Source organism: Melanotaenia boesemani, chromosome 18 (genome assembly GCF_017639745.1).
Source record: "Melanotaenia boesemani isolate fMelBoe1 chromosome 18, fMelBoe1.pri, whole genome shotgun sequence".
Lineage (NCBI taxonomy): Eukaryota > Metazoa > Chordata > Actinopteri > Atheriniformes > Melanotaeniidae > Melanotaenia > Melanotaenia boesemani.
In genome coordinates, this window is record NC_055699.1 from 32,858,870 (window position 1) to 32,885,449 (window position 26,580).

The 26,580-nt window shown below is 40.0% G+C and overlaps 1 protein-coding gene and 1 long non-coding RNA gene across 2 annotated transcripts; both read left to right on the top strand.

Moving 5' to 3' along the window:
* Positions 1–10,565: 10,565 nt before the first annotated feature.
* On the top strand, positions 10,566–10,957 carry LOC121628521. Its single transcript, XR_006008190.1, has 3 exons — positions 10,566–10,600; positions 10,686–10,733; positions 10,819–10,957. It is a non-coding gene; the product is annotated as an uncharacterized LOC121628521 (long non-coding RNA).
* A 2,451-nt stretch (positions 10,958–13,408) lies between these two features.
* Positions 13,409–18,532, top strand: LOC121628437. The gene is made up of 5 exons (XM_041967456.1): positions 13,409–13,531; positions 13,619–13,729; positions 14,202–14,221; positions 17,631–17,887; positions 18,051–18,532. The coding sequence occupies exons 1-5, from the start codon at positions 13,497–13,499 to the stop codon at positions 18,240–18,242; spliced, it is 615 nt and encodes a 204-aa protein (XP_041823390.1). The 5' UTR covers positions 13,409–13,496; the 3' UTR covers positions 18,243–18,532.
* The last annotated feature ends 8,048 nt before the right edge of the window (positions 18,533–26,580 follow it).

Consider the following 26,580-nt stretch of genomic DNA (forward strand, 5'->3'; position numbering starts at 1 on the left):
TCTCAAATCTCTGGGAGAAAGCACTTGCAACTTCCCTCAGACACATACACACTCTGTAGGATAAATATTAACCCTGTTTTCCTTTTTCTCCTCCTCGCTCCCTCTCTCCTCTTCCCCTCCCTTCACATTCTCTGCTTTGCATGCTGACGGCTCTCTACCTCCTCCTGACCTGCATGAGGATGTGTAACCAGACAAGGTTGAACCTCAGTCCATTTCAGGTTCTCTCTCTAGCAGGCCTCCTGGTCTTGGAATTGAGCCGGCACCTTGGCCTTCAGATAACTATGGGAGTATGAATGCAGATGTTGTGGAGCAATACTGCCTCATTCTTTTCTTCTTCACATGGAGGCTGACAGCCACAGGAGCTCAATCCCCCCCCCAGCTGCGACCCGAATCCCCCCCGCTGCAATTCGACCAAGAGAAACTCATCCATGTATTCATCTCCAGTAGGCTGGATTACAGTAATGGTCTTTTAGCAGGACTTCCTAAAAAGAGCATTAAACATCTGCAGCTCATCCAGATGCTGCTAGAGTTTTAACCAGGACTAAGAGATCTGAACACATCACACCAGTTTTGAAATCTTTACACTGGCTTCCAGTCAGTCACAGAATAGATTTTAAAACCCTTCTGATCATTTACAAATCCCAGAATGTGTCATGCTCCGTGGTACAGAGCCCGGTTTTCCCAGCTACCCTGAAGTCATCTTCCCTGCACTCTGGCTTGATTGCTGATGCGCTCCACCTGCGCTGAGTGCTTTATATACCTGCCGGTTTCATCTCTTAGTCGCCAGATCGTCTCGGTTTATCCCTGCACGTATCCAGCCTCTGTATTCTGCCTGTTTACCAGTTTACCCGTCTGCCTGCCTGCCTACCTGCCATTGACCCTGTGTTCCGAACCTGGACTTCTGCCTCCGCCCGCTCTCTGTCTGGTAACTCTGTTTTGTCTTTTATTTGGATTCTGCCGGTACCCTGACCCTTGGACTGTTTGTCGGACTGGTTGTTGGATTTGGATATTGGATCTTGATATTGAATTGGATTTTGAATTCGGACTCTGATATTGGATAACGGATTTAACCCATTTGCCTTTAAGGAGAATTACGAAAGCTCTGCCCGCAGTCCCCCATACACGACTCCTCAGTTCTCTGTTTGTGGCTTCCTCACTTACGGTTCTCTGTTCAGTAGTTCTCTCCCTTCTGCCAGTGGTCATCCTTCAGACCGGTTCCGGAGCTCTCATAGAGTCAGACACGGACTACTACAGTTGGTACATGATCTGCATTCGTTCTGTAACACCACCTCATTCATCCTGCCTCCTAACTCTTGTTCTCGTGTGTCCGCAGACTACTGACCGAGTGAGAGACCAGATCGCACATCTCATATATCCGCATTGTACAATAAAGATCCTTGTACCTATCCCTGGGATTCTGATTATTTTATGAGTCCACATTCCTGGTACTTGACAGAATGGTTTAGGCCCAGAAGACATCTGTGATATGTTCAGAGAATATAAACCTAGCAGAGCTCTTAGATCCAAAGACTCTGGTCAACTAGTCCAGACCAGAGTCCAGACCAGAGTCCAAACCAGAGTCCAGACTAAACATGGAGAAGCAGCATTTAGCTGTTATGCTGCAAACAAGTGGAACAAACTGCCAGTGGAGATAAAACTTTCACCAAATGTAGACATTTTTAAATCCAGGTTAAAACATTTCTTTTCTCATGTCTATGCATGAAATCTGCACGGTAACTTTTTAACTTATCTTGCTTTAATCATTTTAATGTAATTTATTATTTTATTGTCTTTCCCCACACTGAAATTGTATTTCTTGCATTTTATCTGTTTTATTTCATTAATTGCATTTCTTTTAATCTTTTTTTTTTCTTTCTTTATTATTGCTTTCTGCACCCTGCTGAAATGTTTTATGTAAAGCACTTTGAATTGTCTTGTACATGAAATGTGCTATACAAATAAATTTGCCTTGCCTTGCCTTGCCTTCCAACCTGAATCCCTCCCGCTGTGACCTGAGTTTCCCCCCCCGGCTGCGACCTGAATCCCTCCCGCTGCGATTTTAACGTTTGTGGACTCTGACCGCTGCTTGTTGGGCCTTTGCAGGACGACAAAATGTTGCTCCATTCTCATCTCTCCTGGACTGATTGAGCCCAGTAATCCTGCAAACTGCTTTCACAGCGATTTGCCGTCACAAACATGATCTGGCGTGTCTGTTGCCCGGCGACTGAGTTTCTGTTGCCATGGTTACAAACTACCGTTTAGTCAGCGCAATAATTTACAACAATAAGTCTATTTGGCCGAACTTCTTTCATAGGTGTCCATTATCACTTTTTAATGGACACCCTCCAGCCAATCAGAATCAAGTCTTCACCCAGGCCATGGTGTTTGTTTATTTATTTATTTTAACTCTTGGATGGTGCTCAGACTTTTACAAAACTGGATCTCAGAAATGGCTACCATCTTGTCCACATTTGTAAAAGTGGTGAATGAAAGACTTAAAAACTACAGCTGCATTGCTGCACCACTTAATAGACTGATGTCAACTAAGGTCCCTTCTCATGGAGTAAGGAGGTGGAAGGAGCTTTTGTGGAGTTAAAGCAACATTTTGGTTCAGCACCCATACTTGCACAATCTGATCCGACCAGACAGTTAATTGTCGAGCAAGATGTTGGGTGTAGGAGCTGTGTTTTCTCAACAAGTTTTGTTTGTTTCCTGGATTCAGCTACCAGATATTCTGCATTTTGGGAGACCTCCAGCCCCTCTGTATCACCACAGCTTTTTCAGGACTTGACCAATTCCCAGATTTTGCTGATGTTGCTATTAAACCACTTTTTACTTTCATCATCACTGTCATGGTTCCTGTGTTTTGGTCTGTTCTTTGGTTTGTGTTAGGTTTTGATCATGGTTTAGGGCTTTGGTTTGTCATGGTTAGTTCTGTTTTGATCTTGGTTTCTAGTTCTGGTTTTTGTATTTAGTTTTCTGTTTAGATTATCATTTGTGTCATGTTTTACTTTTTGTCTTGATTTTTGGTTTATAGTTCTGGGTTTTGTCATGTTCAGTTCAGTTTTCCTGTTTTCCTGTTTTCCCTCTTGTCTTCCTGTGGTTTCCGTTTCTGGCTCATTAGTTCACCTGGTCTGATCACTCATTCACTTCACCTGTTCCTTATTACGCCCTCTGTGCATATATAACCCCATGGTTTTCAGTTTGCCCAGGTCCTTATGGTTTCATCCCTGTAATGTGTGGTTCCCTGTCCCTGAGTTATGGGGAAATAAAGGCTTTTGCCTGCACCATTTCTGCCTCCTGCCTGATTCTGCCTGTGTGCTTGGGTCCTCACCCCCACCAACACATAACAATCTCTTAGTTTCTGTGAGGTTCCTGCCATCCACCTTTATCCATAATACAGCCACAGCAGTCCATAGCAGCAGGACCAGACATGGAGGAAGAGGCCTGGACTGCAGCCTAAGCATGTGGTTTCTCTGGGTCCAGAGCCAGTAGCAAGAAGTTAGGAGAAAAAAAAACTGTGTTTCACATAATTTCAGCAGCCTTCAGCATGCAAGTTTTTACAAACTCACCCTCACAGTATGGCTTGGATGCTATTTCGTAGCAATAAGATAGCTGGCTTTCACTGCTACTGGTGTAGTGGTCCCTCCAGAAGTGGGTATACTCTTAATTTTTTGCCCTTTTTTTAGTAGCACAGAAAAACACCTTTTACCTAAAAGTATTTGCTTCTTGTCTCATGACTTCTGTTGCTCAGGGAGGAGGGGTTATGAAATTGCAAAACCAATACTGGCCCAGAGAGACAATAATGAATGGACATTAAACTATTCCTTTTTATTTTTTTATTTTTTTTTTAACAATATCTCTATTGTTTTTCCTTGTACATGTTAACCAGTCAGCATTCATTTATACATTGTTATTTTAAGAAAAAACATTTATAACCCCACTCCTTTCCCACATAACATAGACAGAACACAACAATGTTTCACTCTCTCATTCTCATAGTATTAAAAGAAATAAATGAAAAAATAGATCAGACAGATATTAACGATTCAGTAATTAAATACAAATATGTGTGATACCACAAAATGTACAATTTGGTATTATACAATACATAAACAGCATTCTCAAGTAACAATGATACTTGAAATAATAACACAATACTACGGTAAATGCAGCCTACTGTATTTGATCTACACCTCCTGTAATAGCTGTCCGATATCCGCCTTCTCAATGAATTTTCCAAAGGGCTTCCAAATACTTTCATAAATTTCCACTTGGTTTTTAAGAATATATGTTATTTTCTCCAAGGCCATACAGTGTACCATAGCATTAAACCAAGCACCAACTGTGGGTGGGTCTACCTTTTTCCAACACAAAGCTATCATCCTTTTGGCCTGTAGTATTGCAAAGTCTATGAATCTACGCTGTCATAATTTCAATTTAGAATTCAATGGATACAAGTGTAGTATAATTAGCTTGGCATCAAATGGGATATTCAAGGATAAAATAATCTTGGTGTAGTTAATTACTTCTTTCCAAAATGCTTTGATTTTATCACATTCCCAAATACAGTGTATAAATGACCCCCGGGCCTCTCTACATTTGAAACAAGTATCAGGAATATTGACATTAAATTTATTTAATTTTACAGGGGTAATGTATGTCTGCATCACCCAGTTATATTGGAGTAGCTTTAAACTAACGTTTGCCAATAGCCTCTGGGAGTCCCCACAGGTTTGTTTCCATTCACCTTCAGCTATTTCCCTATTTAAATTAGCTCTCCATAATTCTAAATTGGGTAACGAAGATTCAGTAGAGCCAGAAGTAAGCCAGTTGTAAAATACCGATACTAATCCTTTATCATTAGGTTTTTTGATAAGTAGTTCCTCTAGAGAAGAAATACCTGGTATATTCACAGAGTGGTCTTGCATTGAGGAAATGAAGCTTCTTTGTTGTAGAAATTTAAAGAAATGTTTTCTTGGGATACCATACCGCATACAAGTCGCCTATTTTGTTTAACCCCTTGTTTGCCCATAGTTGAAAACCTGCATCCAACCTGCCTGGTTTTAATAGAGCATTACCCCAAATTGGGCTGAACTGTGAGATGGAATCAGCAATTTTCATATACGCCTTAACAGTGTACCACACAGTAATCATATTATTTACGATAGGATGATTATTTTTAATTGTTTGTATGTATCCGAATAAAGGTGCAACTTTAGTGGTAAGACACTGGAGCATGCTTCCATATTCACCCAGGATGGATTGTTTTCAGAAGAAAAGTAGAACATAATAGTTCTTAATTGAGATGCTAAGTAGTACCAGTACAGGTTAGGACATTTCAACCCTCCACCGTCATACGGAAGTTACAACAAAGATAGGCGGACTCTAGGGTGTTTCTTGTTCCATATGAATTTTCTGATTAATGAAGTGGCTCTCCTAAACACACCAGTTGGTGGTGCCAAAGGGATATTTTGAAACAAGTAAATGAATTTTGGCAGAATGGACATCTTTAGTACATTTATTCTTCCAATTGTAGAAATTGGTAAATGCATCCATCTTTCAAGATCCTTGGACGTTGACTCTATTATAGCATTGTAATTATTTGAAGTGATAATCTCTAATTGAGGCACTATTTTGATGCCCAAATATGTAAATCCAGGTGTTATTCTGAAAGTGTATAGATTTTGGTCCAGGTTCTGGCTGTTCTCCCTGTTCAGCATCATGAGAGATGATTTTGATGTATTTATTTTATAACCAGAAAATTTGCCAAATCGACCAATCAAATCTAATAATGTTGGCAATGAAGTGTTTAGTTGTTTTAAGAATAAAATTACATCGTCAGCGAATAGAGCTATTCTGTGCTCTTTACTGCCTATTGTAATTCCTTGTAACTGCCTATTGGATCTTATTGCTATTGCTAGAGGCTTGATAGCTAGGATGAACAATAGCGGTGATAGAGGTGAACCTTGGGGGCATCCCCTTGTGATGTTAAAGGGCACGGAGATCGTCTCGCTGGTCAGAACCTCAGCTGTAGGGTTAGAATGCAATAATTTAATCCACTGAAGGAAGGAATTCCCAAAACCAAATCTACCAATAACATCAAAGAGGTAAGACCACTCTATTCTATTAAAAGCTTTCTCCGCATCAAGCGAGAGAAGCGCAGTATCCGTTTTTTCTTTTTGGTCATGTAAGATATTTAGAACTCGTCTGACATTATGGAATCCCTGTCTGCCTTTAATGAATCCGTTCTGGTCGTCATCCACAATGCCTGGGAGTACATCCTCTAACCTTTTTGCCAAGATTTTACACAGGATTTTAGTATCAGTATTTATTAAACTTACTGGACGCAGGTTTTCACATTTTGTGTTAGGTTTTCCCAGTTTGGGAAGTAAAATTATCAAAGTCTCTTTCATTGACGTGGCAAGGCATTTGTTATTGTAACATTCTTTATACATATCGTACAGGGGTTTAACTAATTTATCCTTGAAGTGTTTGTATAGATCAATGGGAAGGCCATCGGGGCCTGCTGTTTTACCTGCCTTTAATGCGTCTATAGCCTTTATAATTTCATCAGTGCTGAGTTGTTTGTCTATATTCCTCCTTATTTCCTCAGAAACACCAATTTCCAAGCTTCCAAAGTCTTAAGTTTCTCCTGGGTATTCTTTGTTTTCCTACTTGTATAGCCTATAATTTGTCCGCGTATAAAGGCCTTGAAGGCTTCCCATCTAACTGTAGCTGATGTTTGAGTGGTATTGTGTTCAAAGTACAAATCGATTTGTCCTTCCAGAAATTCTAGAAATTTGTTGTCTAGCATCCATTTAATTGGGAGCCTCCATTTAGGGCGGCTTTGGATCAGTTCTGACTCATATGTTATAGAAATAGCAGCATGATCTGATATGACTATGGCACTGTACTGACAATTTTTGATCTGCGAAATAAGTTCGGCTGATATCAGAATGTAATCTATTCTAGAGAAACCTTTGGAGGTGCCTGACCAGCAAGAGTACTCCCTTTTTAATGGTTTTCGAAGCCTCCAAATATCTACTAAGTTTATTTCTTTCATAAAGTAATGTATTGTTTTCCTAGTCCTTATATGGGTGTTATCTGAGCCTGTTGATCTAACTTTACTTGGATCAATAACGCAGTTTAAATCCCCTGCTATAATATATTTTCTGGCAATGTAGAGATTTTTATTATATTATATTATTATATTAATTTTTGTTATAAAATTCTGCATTGTCATCATTTGGTCCATACACATTAATCAGATTAATTCGAGTGGATATTTCCCTGTACAATGAGATATCTACCATTTGGATCTTCTGTTATTTTATCTATACGCAATGGGATAGATTTATGTATCAATATCATAACACCCCTAGAATTCGAGGAATAGGGAGCTGATAAGATTTGTCCAGGCCATCTATGTTTTATCTTAATTGTTTCATGGGCTAACAGGTGGATTTCCTGTAGAAATACAACCTTTGCTTTTAATTGTTTTATCCTATTCATAACCTGCTTTATTTTGGTTAGTTTACGTAGGCCTCTACAATTCCAAGAGATGCATTCAATCAAAACGTCTGTCATCTATCCAACTATTCCTTATTTTTGATAGAATAATGAATTACTGGAATGACTACTCTCTCACCTGATCAGAAACAGGTTGTACTACAAATAAAACGACTGTATCCACAGCTGTGATCGTGGTCCATTTATCCCACATCCAGAACATCCAGATGGACACACCCACACAATCAGACAACATTTCTCTGTGTCCACTGTTTCAGAAGTCACCCAAACCAGCAATCTATCAAAACTTAGCTAGTTTTTGTTTTGGATTCCAACCAGGTGTTCCTGGATTTAAAATCTTTCTGTTAGACAGTTCACAGGTCTGGGCAGCCAGTTGATGTCTACAGAAAAACAACAAATGACTAAATTACAGGCTGTAAATGTGATGAGAGAAACAATGACAACCCAGTCTCCCTGTAAAGTTGTCATCTATTTTATTTTACTATTTTTCACCCTAAACAGTCATTTACACACAACGTAACTTTAGCTACTGTAAATCCATGACTGTCGACTCCTTTTTTAACAGCATTTAGCAAAAAAAAGGGGGTCCACTCACCGTTTTTAACTTCTTCATCTTTGATGTTGGCGAAGAGGCAGCGACTGCTTCCCTGCCTGCGAGCATCCCTACCGGGGTGGGGGAAATAGTGGGCGTGGGTGTTGGGCTAATGTTTACATAGCTGCTGGCTAACTCCACCCGTATAGCATTGCTAACATTAGCCAAGCTAATGGTTGATGTACATTCACATGGATGTTTATAACTGTGAAAGCTAATTTTAGTTCATCAGGTATTCCAAAGTTGAAATTTTAAAGTAAACTTGTAAACGCTTCACAGAGTTTTCCTCTGCTAAAGTTGACCAATTAAATCAGTAAAGCAGTGAGTTCTAGCCAATTGGAGGCATAGTAGGGTGGGTCAAGACCCAAGTATCTCTGGTATAACTGAATGGTTAGCATCACTGGCGTTTAGAAGTGGGAAAATGCAATGCTGAGAGAAAAAAAAGTGGGTAAATGCCGTATACCCGTGTATACCCTGGACTACACTGCTCATGGTTCCAGGTATAAACAGACTGCTATGTCCTCAGACCTGCTAACTTCATTTATCTTCTCTAGTCCTTGGAAACTTTGTTCTTTTTGTTGTGATCAGTCTCATAGTGGTGCTGAATGTTTTATTTGCCCTGCAGCTTGCTGCATACGTACCAATCATGCAGGTTTCCCTTTCACCTCGGTGAATAAATAGGAAGTTGTCCATTTATCTTGGAAAATTCTACATTCTGCATCCACTTTTCCCCTTTTTGACACACATGTTCTGCGGTATGGGGTTGCCACACAAAGTGCCGATGTCTGCAAGAAAAGCTAACAAACCTGTCATTTATGAAAGCAGTGGTGCTCTGCTGCCATCTGCTGCTCAGTTGGAGTCTCAGGTGATTGAAAGGTCACTGGAGGAAGACAGAAAGATCTGCCTAGACCTGCATGAATCACCAGTATCACTGCACCAGTTTAAGTAAATATTAAGGTTTTCCTGATTATTCATCCTGGCTACATATTTCTAGACGAGATTTGGTCCCTGTGGAGGTACAAATACTAATGTTATGTAAGGCTGTTATACTGATGTTAGCATAAAGCTATGTAGCAATGCTAATCTAGCTATATGCTAACACTAGTTAGCTTTAAGCCAATTTTGGAAAACCTATTTAATTTTCAGTGAGTTCAGTTCATCAAGATTTTAACACTGGAGCTGAAAATAAACTATAAAGATGCTCAAAGAGTGCAGTGAAGAGAAAGATTGGTGATAAGCATAGACAATTCCAGCAAAGGTGGGAGATGCAGTATTTCTTTGTTGAGCACAGGGGTATGGAGTTATTTTTGTGTTTTTATTAAATGCAAAAACAATAGTGATCTGAGAGTGAAAAAGTTATCTGAAAGGAAAAAAATATATTTGATATAAAAAATTTTCACACTGATAGCAAAAGATAATAATATTTGAAACTAAAAGAAAGTTTTGAGATAAAGTATCTTGTTACAGCACATTTAAAAAATAATTTGACATTTAAAAAATAATTTCCTAGAAAAAAACCTCTCTCAAAAGCCTTTCTTTACTCTCAAATATATATATATTTTTGCTATCTGAGTGAAAACTTTTACTCTCCCAATTTTTTCTCTCTCTCAAAGCTTTTTTCTTCTTTCTCTCAAAACCGAAGTCTTTGCTATCGTTTCAAGATTTTGCTATCGATGTGAAAATTGTGTCATAGGCGGGTCCATGTTACTAATGGTCATTCTCAACCGAACTGACAGCTGGGTGGCATCATTTCTCCATACTGATTACGCCTTTCTCATTAATATTCATGACTAACTCCTGCTGTCCCTGCGCTGTGATCCACCATTGATTCACTGGGAGGTGCAGACATAGTGAATATGCATTGATCTGTTGTTTTTGGCGGCGGAGACTCCGATATTTGGGTAAGATTATGACACGGCACACACAACTGGATGAGCAAGTTGGTTATCAAAATCAAAGACGAAATAAAAAGAATTATTATAATAATAATCGTTTTTCTCATATAAATTTAAAAAATAATGTTTTTTAAACTGTTAACTGTAGACTTTGACGTTAACCAACGCGTGTATAAATAACGTGAACCCCATGTTTTTATCATCATTATTAAGCCAGCTAATGTTATGCCAACGTGCTATTGAAGGCACTATAATGAGTGCTAGCTTAATTTATGTTATACCTGTAACTTTTGATAACGTTATGTGTGTAACTGTTAGCCTAGTCTTGTGTTGCTCGCGTATCAAATAGCAATGTTGTTTAGCTAACAGTAGCTACACGTGTCACAGCAATGACAAACACTTTCGAGTTCCAACGATGTTTATTTTTTATCAAACACTTCTTTAATTCTTGGGTTAATTATTTTTTATGTAATCCCAAATCTGACATCTCGAATGGACAGCTGTCATTGAAATGCGCATTCTTGTATCTTTTTTTTTTTTTTACAGCTTGGAAAACCACAGTGACCGCACACAATGTCCGGTAAGCCAGTGCAAAGTTAGTTGCAGTGCTGTTGCTACACAAAATGTTTTTTTTTAAGTTTCCTTAAATGCACATTCTGTTTCAGTCTGATGCTCATGAAACTGAGAATGTGCAACACCTTCCTCAAGTTCCGGTAAGAGGTCAAAACGTAGAATTTCTGTAGTCTATCTGCACTTTCTCCTTGTTGACATTTTTTCTTCTATTTTTCCTTTTTGCAGGAAGTGGCAACTATTGAGAAGGACCAGAGATAGGCTAGCTGCTGTCATCAATAGGGAGCCCATTGATTTAACATATCTAAACTTCATCACCTGCCAGGAACTGCAGCTTTTACGGGCAGGAACAGCTGATGTGGATATTCCTCCATGTGTTAGAGTTGGCTTAGAGCAGCTAGTGAGGTCATCAAGGCTCAGCTTACCAACAGTCCTGTCACCCCATTAGTCGACAGTGTAGCTGTAGTGGAGTGGAATGGAAGTGAGGGGCAACCAAGATTGAATATCAGGGGAGATGTAATTGAAAATCTTTTAAGCAGCAACCTACCAATGACCACTCTGGCAAATGCTAACGGCGTTTCAAGATCCACCCTGTATAAGAGGATGAGAGAGTATGGTCTCTCAGTCAGAGGCCGCTACTCTGACATTACAGATCATATCCTTGATATGAAGGCAAGTATGACAGTTAATTCATAATGCTTTAAAAAATAAAAACACTCTTTTTCATGAATTAGGCCAGATATATGTTTACTTTTAAGATGGTTAAATTAGCAACCAGAACTTTTGCCACACTATTTCCTGAATTGGCATGTTATAATAATAAGGAAATGGCAAAAGTCCAGGACCCTCATCTATCAGTCGTTTGTAGAAACTCTCCTAAATTCCATCCCTAACCCTAACCCTACGAATGATATTTAGATGGTCAGTTGGCCAGTTGTATTCACGATAGTAAGTAATAAGCTGCTGATAAATCCCACGTTTTTTAGATCACCTGTTCATGCCCGTTCATGGTCATTTGCATTAAGAAACACTCTCATTTAACCATTTATAGAGACAACACACCCCTTCAGAAGTCAGACGGAAATCACCTGTGTTCCTCCTGGAGTGATGGAAAGAAAGAAAGAGAATTTTCAGTTAACATTTATTTTTAAAAAATACACGTGAAGCTCACTTGCAAAAGTTTTAGTGCAGGAGGCAAATATAATTTAACAATCTTCTTAAACCATTTAGTGACTGCATAAAGTCTTACTAAAAGAAAAAAAAACGCTGCAGAGAGAAATGAAAGCAGTAAATGATTTGGGATCAAGGAGAGATCTCTGACTTCTTTTTTTTTTTTAGAGATAGAGAGTCTGTAAAAAGCCTGGTTTTCAAATTGTTAATAAAAAAAAGAAAATGTAAGGGGGGAAAAAGCATTGCAGCATCAATGGAGGAAAGACCCAGCACAACCTCCACCTCCAGATGTATTTTCATCCTGTGAAACTCTTTGGTTAACATGGTTGGTTTTACATGGTCTGTAAAGATGAATGTTACTTGATTTGATGTTACCTGCATCTAGCATCATTGCAGAACTTTGATTTGATTTAAAGTGTTCAAAAGAAATGAATATAAATATGAATATAAAAGATGCATCCAGCACAGGGGGTGTAATGCAGCTCAGTGACGGTAAGGGAACGTCCCACCAAAACCGCCTGCATATTCACTGGAATCTTAGATGATATAACTCCTCAGAAATGATGTCAGCGATCAGATCAGCTGATCGTCTGATGACGCTCACAGCAGAGTGTAAGTTTGAAGTATTATTTGATAGCATCAGATCAATGATGATGAGTTTTCACCTGTCTGTCACAGGTGTCTTTTGTAAGTTTTGAAACTAAGTTTTTGAAACATCTTACTGTTTTTCTTCTAAAAGATTAACTAAGTAATTATTATTTCCACCACTGCATATGCTTAGATCACTGTGACACCTGCAGAAATAATGCATTTTCCATTTTCTACCACTAGATTCTGTGCATACGTATGTTGGAGCTGTTCTTACATTTAAGAACATTTCTAAATATAAGTAGTACAAGATGCTAAATTCCACACTTCGCGTGAAAATGTACTCACACAAAATGACTGCAATTGTGCATATAAGCGGTTGATAAATGAGGGCCCAGGTTTGTGAGAGTATGTGACATGAGAATTTGGATTTGGGCTGCCTTGTCTTTGCTTAAGCCCCACTAGAATCTGTGATGGTGTTTATCTGCTGAGCCTCCCCTGTCTGACTGTATTTTGTTAATGAATCTGGTTTTCAACAGCTCTGTGGGGTTGGGATGGAGGATAGAATTGGATAAACCAATCACAGAGTGACCATATGTGAATTAATCTTTTAAACTTGATCTTTAAGGTGAGATCCATAAAGGCCAGAATGCCTGATGCTGGATATAGGCTGGTGAAAGGGGGTCTGCTGGCCCTGGGACACCGTGTCACAGAGTCAAGTCATCCTTGCAGCATGTTGATGGAGCAGGCATTGTCTCAAGAATGATCCAGTTGACATGCATTGCCAGACGGACGTACTCTGTCCCGGGTCCATTGTCTCTTGTCCACATTGATACCAATCACAAGTTGATCAGGAAATATATATATATATATATATATATATATATATATATATATATATATAAAACTCTATAACAGGCAACCAATCTGATCATTTTAGGTACAACATAGTGGTGTTTGGAGGTATCGATGGGTTTTCCCGGAAGGTATAGATGGCTTTACCATTTTTAAATTGAACTACTGCTTTACTTCTTGTTTACATTTTCTGTTTTGCTTGGAATATAACATTTTTAATTCCTATTCACAATTAGGTTTTGTACCTCAGTGCACTTGGGAATAATAAGGCAGACACTGGTTTGAGATTTTTTATGGAGAGTGTGCAAAAACATGGGTGGCCATCAACGTAAGCAGGCCTAAGGACTTTCTCCCTCCTTCCAGTTTCAAATATTATCATTTTCAAATTAATCTCACAATCTACTTTTTTATTCAGAGTACGCGGTGACCAAGGGGTAGAGAATGTGGAGATTGCAAGTTCCATGTTCACTGTACGAGGAACCGGTCGCGGCAGCTTTATAGCTGGAAAAAGCGTACACAACCAAAGGTGAAGAAGGTCTTTTATTACCTTCCTCTCAATCTAGGGTTAAAATTGCGTCTTACCTACAATTAGCTACATCCATCCCTACACTAAGCCTGAATATGCTTGACCCTTGATAGTAACCTCATTACAAGATCCCAAAACTAACCAATCTCTCCTGGTGAAATTGATTTTGGTTAAGGTATTACCTGAATTAGACTGATTAATTAGCAAAATAGACACAAAGCCGCAGGATACATGGCTGAAGCTAGTTCAGGTTACCTGTTTGACAAAACCATTACTTCAGCACTTGGTGTCGATTGGCTAATCATTACCATTCATTGTGCTAATTAATGTATTAAAATTCAGAGTAGAGAAGACACTTTTCCTCTAACACTAGAATGACAGGCAACTTGATTCTAACTTAGGAGTCATGCTAATGGCATTATGTACACACTTTTTTTTTATTGCAACTAAATACCATATAACTTATTTGCAGAGTGGAACGACTGTGGAGAGATCAATCAATCAATCAATCAATCTTTATTTATAGAGCACTTTTCATACATGAATGCAGCACAAAGTGCTTTCCATGGTTAAAACAATCAAGAGGGAGCATATACAAATTAAAAAGAACAGGGCCTAAAACTGACCCTTGGGGCACACCACATGTCATTTTATGGATCTTAGAGGAGCATGTATCCAAACTTACCATGTAAGTTCTGTCTGTGAGATAGGAAGTGAACCAGTTGTGAACAGCACCAGAGAGGCCCACCAGGTGTTTTAGTCTGTTTAAAAGAATAGTGTGGTCTACTGTGTCAAATGCTGCGCTAAGATCCAGTAGCACCAAGACTGAGAGGTTCTGTGAGTCACTGTTAATCCTAAAATCATTTAAAACGCCCATCTGAAGAGAGCAATTTATCATGCATAAAAGCTTGTCTTTAAAAAATCCATAAAATGATTTAAAAAGTGAAGTGGGAATTGGGTCTAAAAGACATGTGGTGGGTTTTACTGTGGAGAAAACTTTATCAAGGATCTCAGCATTAACCAGGACAAAACTGTCCAGTGTCTCCTCAGGTAAAACCAAGCACTCAGATGTGTTCGTGTTCTGGTTGGATAAAATACCACATCTGATGGCACTGATTTTACCTCTGAAGTGGTCTGCAAACTGCTCACAGAGAGAGTCCGTGGGGGTTCGCTGGGAGCTGTTAAAATCAGGGTTACATAGGTGATCGATGGTGGAAAAAAGAACCTTGGGATTATTTTTATTGTTACTGATTATTTTTGCGAAGTACATGTTTCTTGAGTTCCTTAGTGCGTTATTGTAAATTTTAAGTTGCTCACAAAATATCTGATAATTTATTGTCATTTTATTTTTCCTCCATCTCCTTTCTGCAGCCCTGCAATTTCTTTTGAGTTTTTTAACCTCCTCATTCCTCCAGGGAGATATAAGTTTTGGGTATATCTTTTTTGTAGTGAGTGGAGCAACAGAGTCGAGGCTTGTCTTCAGTTTACTGTTAAAGTGTTCAGCAATAAAATCACAGGGTGCAGGTAAAATCACAGGAGGACATTTATCTAAAACCTTGATAAAATTTGCAGCCACTTCAGAGGTTAGATAGCGCTTCCTCACAGTTCGCACCGAGGTCTCCCGCTGAATAAAACCGGTGATGTTAAAAAACACACAGTAGTGGTCAGAGACAGCCAAGTCAACAACAGAGGACACACTGGCAGAAAGGCCATAGGTAATGACCAAGTCCAGTGTGTGTCCTCTGTTGTGAGTCGGCTGCGTGACATGTTGCGTAAAATCCATATAGTTAAGAATGTTTAAAAACTCTTTTGAAACAGGGTCTAAAGGATTATTTATGTGCAGGTTAAAATCACCGGTTAAAATTATCATGTTGTATGTTGTGTGTATGATTGATAAAAATTCTGGAAACTCATTAATAAAAGCAGCACATTTTTGGGGTGGTCTATAAACGGTGACACATAAAATTGGAGGGCTGCTAAAAACAATGGCGTGATATTCAAAAGTGGTAAAACTATCGAATAAAATCTATTTGGTGGTGAGAGTGTTATTGGTTAAAGATGCTGTGCCACCACCTTTCCTACCAGTTCTTATAGAAAAAGAATAGTTAAAATTTGGCGGGGAGGCCTCAGTTAGAACAACAGGTGCATCCACACCCAACCATGTTTCAGTTAAAAACAAACAGTCTAGTTTGTTGTCTAAAATCAGGTCGTTGACAATAAAAGACTTGTTTAACAGAGAGCGCATATTTAAAAGTGCCATGTTGAGTGTGACTGGTGACATTTGAACTGAAGAGGCAGGTACTGGTTGACATTTTGGAAGAGGCCTCAGATTATTGATGTTTACAGTATGATATGGTTTGTGGTGGTGTGGTTGCTCTCTGAATGTGATAATGACACGAATTGATGAACTGTGTGGAGGAATGTTAGGTCCAAGTCCAGTATTGCGAACTTTGCTGTTAAAAGTGGAACTGAGTAAGTAGGAGCTGGGACCAGGGGGACATCAATCCGTGACGGACAGGTCAGCAGGTGCAGTGGGTTTGGTGTAATGAGTGGGCTGGGAGCAGGAGTGCTGTACACCAAATGCCAAATTGGCGGACAGAAGACGGCAGCCCCGTGTGTTGAGGTGCAGCCCGTCAGCCCCAAAAAGATGCCTCCGCTCCCAGAAAGCATCAAAGTTGTTAATAAAACCCAGGCTGTGGGAACTACAGGCGGAAGAGAGCCAGGTGTTGAGGCTGAGCAACCTGCTGAAGCAGCCTATCCCTCTGCCGCGAGTGGGGGTGGGGCCAGAGATAAAAACATTTACCTGATATTGTCCAAGCAACGTGAAAAGATGGAGGAAATCCAGCTTTAACAGCTCAGACTGCTGTTTACGGATATCGTTGGTGCCGACGTGGATTATGATCCTGTTGGCCTGCGGCTGGGACCTCAGGATGCCCGGGATTCTGTCGGCGATGTCCATAACAGTGGCTCCCGGGAACGACAGGGTGACGCCCCCCTCATCCGCACGTTCCTCACGATGGAATCCCCGATAATGAGCGTGGAGTGAGGAGGATCCGCCGGGGGACAAGGGGGGCCGGTGGTTCGCCCACCCATGACATCCACATCGAGGCGCCGGTGGTGTGATCTGGACGGCGATGAAACAGCCGAATCGCGGGGGCGGTTGTCTGGCAGGTGGGAGCTGGTCCGCGGCTGCTCCATGGGCCTGCTTCTCCATGGAGCCGGAGTAAAGTGCAGCTCCCTGCGGCGAGTTCTGACAGCAGCGTGGGACTGCCTGTCACGGCTCCGGGAGCAGGATGGTAGCGACCCCGGTGACACAGCAGGATGGCAAGGGCCAGCGGCCAGAGGAGGAAAATCCACAAGATCCAGGACGTTGAACTTGTTCTCCAGGGGTACGCCGTCAGTGAGGGGAGAGCATGAAAGACGGCTCGCCCAGTCCCTTCTGCAGCCGTTGCGGGTCCCGACCTCGGTCCACGGCTCCGGCTGGAGTGGAGTGGAGCTGACCGGAACTCTGGGTCTAGAGCCAAGTTGGAACCAGCGGTTCTCGCTAATGGCAGGAACACCAGCAACGCAGGCATCTATTGTGTTTGTGTGCCTGGATGGACTATTGGTGGGAGCCCGTGACACATCACCTGGATAGGTCGCTGTGTCGGCTAGCTGAGCACTAGTAGCCGCAGCTTTAGTTTGGCAGAGGAGGATTGTATCCAGTTCGTGTTCAGCCTCCTGGATCTGGTAAAGAGTGGAAATTCTCTGTTCCAGCTCGATCACCTTCTGGCTCAGGTTGATGCAGCTTTCACAACTGGATGTCGAGGTAAGTGGAGCCATGACTCACCGGTAGCCAGGAAGCTTCCCTGTTGTGTGTTGGTGGCGGTGAGGACCCAGTTGCAGGCGGATCAGCGATCAGATGTGTGGACATCTGTAACATCTCAGTACTACAATGTGCTTCACACCTTGGAGGAAGAGCGGTTTGTAGACCTGTCTAATGCTGTTCACCTCTTCTGCCTTGGGTACATTTTCATTCCACGTCTACAAGCAGACGTTCAAAACTTTGTGGAGACATGGAATTGTCATCCCTTGAGGACCGAGGGAAACATGAGCCCTAATCAGCTTTGGACAATTGGGAGGCTGCAAGTACCAGAGCAAGAGCCAGATCTGTCTGAGGTTTGTCTCAAACACTGCAGCAAGCACATTAAATTTTAAAACAGGTTATACATACATGAAGTATCTAAATAATTACAACCCAGCATGGCATAAATAATTGATCTCACAGTATGTTGGTAGACAGTTGTTAAGCTATTATTTTGTTTGACTTGTTTGATTGAAGATTGAACTCTTGCATGACCATGAAGCTTGTGGTGCTGATCCAGAACGTGGAGTCGTAGTACCAGAAACTGCATGCCCCTTGTCAGCTGAGGCTCTTGCTGCCTTACAAGTTATAAATCCCACCACAGATTCCTCTTCTCTTGGGCGGTATCTCTATATACATGCCCTTCAATTGGTGTCATTCTTTGAGTAGGTGCTATAAGCAGCTTACAAAAGATATAATTTTTATTGTAGTTCTCCAATAAATATCTCCATGCTTCTTAGAATGTTTAGTTTGTGCTTGTACCAGCATGTCAGTCTGGAGCTAGGAGGCTCCAACTCACAAGACTTGTGTCTTATCTGTGACATTTTCCTTTGTTCTGGTAATAAACTGACAGTCATTGATGGAGATCTGGAGAAACTAGTTGTTTTTAATGCCCACTGGGTTATGGGGTGTAATGATACGCCAGATTCACAGTTCGGTTAAAGTCTTTGCTCGGTACTTTTTCGGTACAGTAAGAGAATAAATGTAAAACATAAAATTGTTTAACTTTGGTGTAAATATGAACACATTTAATGGCACTTAGGATAACACCAGAAACGTAAAATGGCTCGGAGAAAATTACACTGTAAATGATTCTTAAAATGTCATGTAACAGATACGTCCCCTCTATTTTAACGGACAGTATCTGCACATATAAGGGAGGGGATGTTTCAAGAGGAAAATAAAGATTATTAATTCAAATTTGTACAAATATTAATTTAATCCACAGTTAAATGTTTTCTTTTAAAATTAAAACTTGTATAGTTACAAAATGCTGTTTGCTTAATGAAACAAGCACATTTTTAGATTAAGTCTGTATTCAAAGTAAATACTATTCAACCATTTTGCGTCATGCTTTCTGTGTTGATTTCTGGGTCCAGCATTTTATCCTGAACAGGTGTTCAGCTAAAGCGTGCTGTCCGCTTTAGGCAGGGTTCTTAGGTAACCATTTTTAGTTGTCTTAAAAAAAAAATTAAATGAATAAGACTGAGCTGAATAATTTTAAATGCTTCTTGTCGCTTTAAAATGGTCTCAGCATGTGACTTAACAGAACAAAAGTTAAGCATACAGGTGTATATTTCATATGGGAGCTCAGAAAGTGTTTGAACGCCGCCCACTGCACACACCCTGGTGACCACTCCACCGACCACTACGACACTGCCACACTCCATTCCCACTCTGGCGCCAGGGGAGTACCACAAATTGCTACCTGGTCTGTGGGGAAAACTCATGTTAATCATTTAATAGACTAGTTCATTTCAGTAAAGACAAGAAAAGCTTAATGTAGAAATGTAAGTTTTATTTATCAAAACACTAGGTAGTCTTTAATAAAAAAGACTTCCCAAAATGAACGCAAGTACATGAACTGGAAATTACAGATGCATCATGCTCTGCTAAATCCTGCACCATATTTTTTGGCATATATTTAATGGCTGTTGTCATGACATTTTTGAATGACTCATAGTCTGACATGTGTGCAACAGGAAATGTTATGGTGTCCGTGCAAGCACTGACTGTTGGATAGCAAATAGTGTGATGAGGCATGTTGTAACAGTCATGCTCAAACTTCACTGTGATCTTAAAGTTCTGGCGGTCAGAAAGAAGAAGAGTGTGCTTGACCTGTAATCCACTGCATCACTGAAGGCACACTTGGGTCGTCTTCAGACGTGGCATCTGGTTCAGCAACTTGGAAAAAAAAATCTCCAGTCACAATATATAGTGTCATACATATAATGTGATGCGTGATGCTCATAAAGTTATACTTAAATAGTAGTGATTTTTTGTTTTCCAATTTACTCCCTTTTTTTCCTAATAGGGTATCCCATTATACCCAACCATCATACTATTGTCCCATGAATATTTAGGATTTGCCAAAACCTTGTGGTTGGCGATGCAAGAAGCACAGCTAGCTACTCTTTCAAGCTTAGCATCATGCCAAAATGACAATAACCACCCTCTGGAGTGGCAGCCCAAATATGACTTCCCCGTGGAATCGCACATATTTGTGATCTGAAGAGAAGGTAAATCCTGTTCTCTGGAGGCGAGGTGCATCTGACACCTGATACTATACCAGTGCAGACCTCTACAGTGGTAATCCTGAATCACAATCGACATTGAGGAATTGTAGACATACCTTCCAGCTCGTGTAGGAAGTCCTGAAAGTGTTCCAGAATCTGGATCTCCTTGCAGTGCTTGTTGCAGCCCCTTTCACTCATCTCTGGCGCCAGATGGGAAGTGATGTAATGAGGGTCTACCTGTGATCCAGACATATGGAAACTCATTATATTCTTCTAAAAGTTTCCAACAAAGATGTAAAAAGGAAGAAAAGACATGCCATGGTATAATAAAGATGGTCCAAGGTAGCGTAGCGTTTTAAGAAAGTATATAAGGCTTTCATTTTTGGTAGCTTATATCATAAATCATCAACATGTTTCACCCTGACGTCGGCTTTCATGAGGATGCAAGCTGCTTGAAATAAAGGCATCTTAAACATTCATGAAGATCTGCCTTGGACCATATCTTTCTTATTCACCTTGGATAATTCCTCTTGTGTAATGAGCACCCTCACGTTCTTTAATAGCTTACATTTACCCAAGGAAGTAATGCAGCCTCCTTTTGTTTTTTTCCCCAATAGAGGAAATACTATGACTTATAACTATGCTAAAGCAGCATTATTGGACAGCATACCAACTCATCGTCTCCAGCGACAAACAGACCGCGGCACTGTTCTGTCTTTGCCTGAATAATTTGTCCAAGCCCTCACGGAGTTGCTGAAGCATGGGTATTCTTTTAGTCATGACATGCAGACCAATTGCTCTGAATATAAAGAAATACAAATAATCTTTCATCTTCAGGGTAATTCAAACTTTTCCTTTGTCATACAGGTATATCCATATAAATATTTTTAGTGTGCCTACCTTAGAATGTTCTCTTTGTGTTCCATGTCGATCTTAACAGTATAACCACAATCCAGAATGTCTGCAACGTAGTCAGTCATGTCGGACGCCTCTGCAACCTTGAATACAAATTAAGAAAAAAAATTTAAAAAGTGCTGATTCTACTGAAATTATGGAGAAAAGTTGTACTTTAATTGTGTAATAAATAATCAACACTTATAAAACTGTTATATAAATTAGTCGGTCTTAAAATTTAACATACTGTGGTTATTAGCGGTGATAGAGTCGGATCCAGGACATGATCAGATGAAAGCTTGCCAGTTGTTAGAAAGTCGTAGCACCATGGCTGGAGGAAACGTGGTGCAGGCCCACCTTGGGCAATGCTGGTAGCAAAGATCTCACCAGCAATCCTATAAAAAAGAATGGATAAAGAAAAAAAACTTTTTAATTGCTAGGCTAAAGATTTTAACAAAAGGCTACAAATTCATGAAAAGAAACCACCGAAAATACCTGAAGAGCTCTGCATCAAAGTCGTTCATCGAATATTTGGGCATTTTGGACTTCCCGCCTTCAAAAAGACGTTGCTCAATCCCAGATACCATAGCTTGGAATCCACAAAAAACAATTAAAGCAATTCAACAGCACAACACAACTGTTATACTGTATAATGCCAAATTGGTTTTTTAACGTAGCTCCCCCTTTTAAAATTAACTAATAAATGGCCACTACTCACTGGTCAGAAAGTCCTTTCTAAGGGCCCCTGTGTCGATCCCTGCTTCTCCGAGGAATTCCATCCTTAAGGGATTTAGTGGTGTACCCTTTTGTGTACACTTCCACATCTTGAAACCTCTTTTGAGCATATTATCTCGAGACACACACAGCTCAAAGGTCTTGCTGGAATCAACTTTTGCTTTCAGCCACATGATCACATCTTCTTCACTGTAAAAAAAAAAAAATAATCGGAATTGTATACAAATACAGCAAGGTTGTGGTCTCACCAAAATGAAAATACAACAGTAATCTAGTCACCCATGTGTCAATGGAGGTTAAGGCAGCTCTATGTATGAGAGTATTTCCACTTTGGGTTGAACAATCCCTTAAAAACTACATGGATAATAACTCTGACTTACCAGGAGATGTCATCCATTGCAGTATGGAGCTCCCTCTCGGGTGAGGTTGTGTCCTCAGTTCTATATGAATAAAGGCGTTAATATTTAAACAAATTCAGTCCATATCAGCTCTCCCCATATCGTTTAACAAAAATAAATAATTAAAGCAATACATATGACATCGTAAATACACATAGCAAGACAACAACACCACCCACTCCCCACCCAGCAGAAGAGGACAGAGCATGAAGAAATAGCTAACCAATACCTTTGGCTACAATGGCTGGCATGTCCTTCAATAAGAAGGGCAGGGAAGATATTGCCACATATAGGGCACTGGACATCCTCTTCCTGGCTGAATGGACAGATAGAAACTGTATTTATCTCTGTGAAGAAATGCTGGTGTCTTGTGACTCTCAATCATATGACAGTTCAGTGATGAAGTACAATACATTAACATCTCTTACATAGGAGACACCTTCTCAGATATGGTTAGATATTTTACAGTTATTCCACCTGCTGAGGTCAGTGGTCCTCTTCAGTCTGTACTGGAGTTTTCAGAACTTCAGGAAATTTGTCATCATCATTATCATCATCCTCATCATCATCAGATATCATCTAAAAGATGAAAGTACATGTCAGGGTTTAGGACATTCATATACAGTTAATTTTAGAAACCCTAAACCAAGTCTAAAAAAATTCACCTGGCTAGCACATTTTCGGTCATGTAGAGCCAGGATTTGGAGCGGCATCTCTCCACAACAGTCTTTGCAACTGGCCTTTGGCATTAAAGCAAATTCTGGGGCATTTGCTGGGAGTGGTGAGAGGTCCAACTCATCCTGAAGAGGTACTATGTAAAGGGTGCATTTCCCACCACCTGAAACGTTCCAAAGCACCAGTGTAGCCCTCAGCCTCCAAGGCAACTGCAGACATCTTTCTCCTCCCATTTCCACCTGGTAGAATTAAACACGATCAAGAAAGAAAAAAAAAATTACAAAACACAAAATAACAAACAACATAGCACTTATACAGTGATTTCCCACCAAAAAGAAGTGGAGGGGGGCACATAAACATAACAAATGTGTGTCTGGATGATGCAAAGGCAGCAGCTAACGCAAACTAAGTTCATCACACATTAGCTAGGGACGATGTGAAGGAGAGTTGAGAGCCAATATGTATGGTTACAATTAACATTAAGCACAATACCTCCTGCTTTGTAAAGCAGCCACCGGTCCTGCAGCTCCACCATTTTGGGGTAAGTGGCCTGCAATAACTTTGACAACTAAATTGTAATAAAAACATTATTTAGACAGCATTTGAATTTTGTTAAACAATGAGAAAATTTTCAGTGTAACCCTGAGGAAAGTGTCCATATGAAAGGGAAAAAAATCATATTTTCTAGAACACAACTACAACATGAAAGCTTTTGCACACCTTTAACTTTGAGCTACATGAAAGGTGCTATACAAATTAAAGAAATAAAAATAAATACCTCCACATGTGTCACATCGCTGTGAAGGGAAACCGTCCTCTTCCCCAATCCAGCCTGCATGAAGGCCAGTTCATCAGATGGAAGCGGCGTAAGTTATTCATTCGAAGACAGTAAAAAAAAACTTATATCAAAAGGTTTCCATTTTTTGTGGCACTTTGACGCAAAACTATTTAATCCACTTGTTGATGGCCATTTTCGACCACCCCGGAAAAATCCAGGAAAGGACCTGCATCATTGAAAAAAATAATATTTAAAATATACATCACATAAATATATATTATGGATGTTGCCAGGTTTAATGTTACCAGCAGGTGTAGTTATCTGAAAATCACTGCCACATAGAACTACCTACAAGGCCTAAAGCTAGAGAGCTACAAAAAGTATGTGGTTGACCAGACCTATCCTATTCTATTAGATCCCTGCATCACTGATTCTGCATTTAGCATCCAAGACAATAATTATAAGACACATGAAATGTAGGAAATGAAGGACAATCCTTATTTTAAAAGCTAGAGGAACCATTAGGTCAACAACGAATATCTATCATGGGTGCAGACCTCTACCTGGACATTTCACTCTGGACGGAGGGGATGGTGGGCCTAGAGCAACTGGCCATTTCTCTGCTCTGTGTCTGTCCCTGTTCTTGTGGAATAACTGAGGAAATCAGGGCAAGTAGCTGCCTTGCCCTGTCCTGTGTCTCAGCTACATTTAACTGGAAAGGGATGTTAGATTAGATGCACAAACATACAGTATATGAAATAATCTTGTGGCCATGCTCAACAAAAAATATTTTTTCAATGGCTTACCTGTTGTCGATTTTCCATGCTGGGATTAAAAAGTAAAACAAATTACCAACAGTACAAGCAAAGGTACTGGCACACATATTCACGGGCTGCTAATGTAGCCCTAGACCTGCAATTTAACTTGTCAGTTCTTGACCTCGGTCAGCCGGTGCGCCACAAAAAATAAATAAATAAATAAATAAAAAGACCCCGTGGAGCTGCGTTCTTGAACTACACATCTAGTGAGATTTAAAGTGTAACGTTAGTACAACAACTAGACACAAAACGAGGTGGGACACCTTCAAGCGGTAGACATCCTTGAATGCGCTTACTGTATACAGACTTGTCAAAGCACCGGCATTATTAAAGTACCGTTAATACCTAAGTATAAAGTAATAACCTAAAAATGTGACTTGAATGTTCTGCCTATTGTGATTTAATTTGGCGGTTCTAAATATTCTACCTAAATATCTCTTTTAAAGACTTGTCTGTTTATCGTACTGTATTGGCGGGTAGTGCTAAGTACGCTCTGAGTTATATTTGATTGTATGAGAGGCACCATAAAACAAATGGAGCAATTTCTTTTGAGTTTTTAATGTTTTTTTTTTACAGCTTAAAGCGTTTTTTTAGAATGTTACACAAAATAGTTCTAATAATTGTTATTTCCAAACATGTTCAAGGCAAACATGAGCTTGTGCTCGGTGAATCACCGGGTTTAGCTAGCTAAGTTAACGCTAGCTTGTTATTATAGTTACAAAGGATCTCGGTAAAAACAACTTATATAAAAAGGGGGATTATGATTATAGAAATGATTTTTATAATCAACTTACCCAAATATCGGAGTCTCCGTCGCCGAAAACAACAGATCAATGCATATTCACCATGTCTGCACCTCCCAGTGAATCAATGGTGGATCACAGCGCAGGGACAGCAGGAGTTAGTCATGAATATTAATGAGAAAGGCGTAATCAGTATGGAGAAATGATGCCACCCAGCTGTCAATTCGGTTGAGAATGACCAATAGTAACATGGACCCGCCTATGACACAATTTTCACATCGATAGCAAAATCTTCGGTTTTGAGAGAGAGAAAAAACTGGGAGAGTAAAAGTTTTCACTCTGATAGCAAAAAATATATATTTGAGAGTAAAGAAAGGCTTTTGAGAGAGGTTTTTTTTCTAAGAAATTATTTTTTTAAATGTCAAATTATTTTTTAAATGTGCTGTAACAAGATACTTTAGCTCAAAACTTTTTTTTAGTCTCAAATATTATTATCTTTTGCTATCAGTGTGAAAAATATTTATATCAAATATATTTTTTTCCTTTCAGATAATTTTTCCACTCTCAGATCACTATTGTTTTTGCATTTATTAAAAACACAAAAATAACTCCATAAGGGGCATCCCGACTTGTCTTATTTGCCCAGAGAAAGCTGCAGTGCACAAGGAATACAACCTGAAACATCATTATTCAACTAAACATGCAGAAGAATGTGCAAAATACCAGGGAGATGAGAGAGCCAACTGGGTTGCCAGTCTCAAAACATGTCCACTGAGGCAACAAGATTTCTTCAACAAAGCAACCAAAAAGAATGCTGCAGCAGTGGTCAGTGAGATGAGTGCTAAGGCGGGAAAACCATTCACAGAAGGCGAGTTTGTCAAAAAATGCATATTACAGGCTGCAAGTATTGTCTGTCCAGAGAAGAAAAGTGAGTTTAGCAACACCAGCCTTTCTCCCAACACCGTGGCTGAGCGCATTTCTGACCTGTCAAGTGACATTTATCATCAACTGTGTGAGAAAGCAAGATGTTTTGATGCATATTCAGTCACTCTTGACGAGAGCACAGACATAACTGACACTGCCCAGCTCACAATTTATGTCCGTGGTGTTGATAGCAATTTTGAAGTGACGGAGGAGTTGCTTACAGTAATTCCAATGCATGGCCAGACCACCGCTCACGAGATATTTCGCAAGCTGTGTGATGCCATTGAGAATGCTGGTTTGCCATGGAACAGGTTTGTTGGAATAACAACTGACGGAGAACCATCGATGGCAGGGAGGAAAAATGGACTGGTGGCACTTACTCAAAGAAAATTGGAGGAGGAGGGTGTAGAGGAGGCCATTGCTTTACATTGCATTATCCATCAGCAGGCCCTTTGCAGCAAATGCCTGAAGTGTGACAATGTGATGTCTGTTGTTGTGAAATACATCAACCAAATCAGATCCAGGG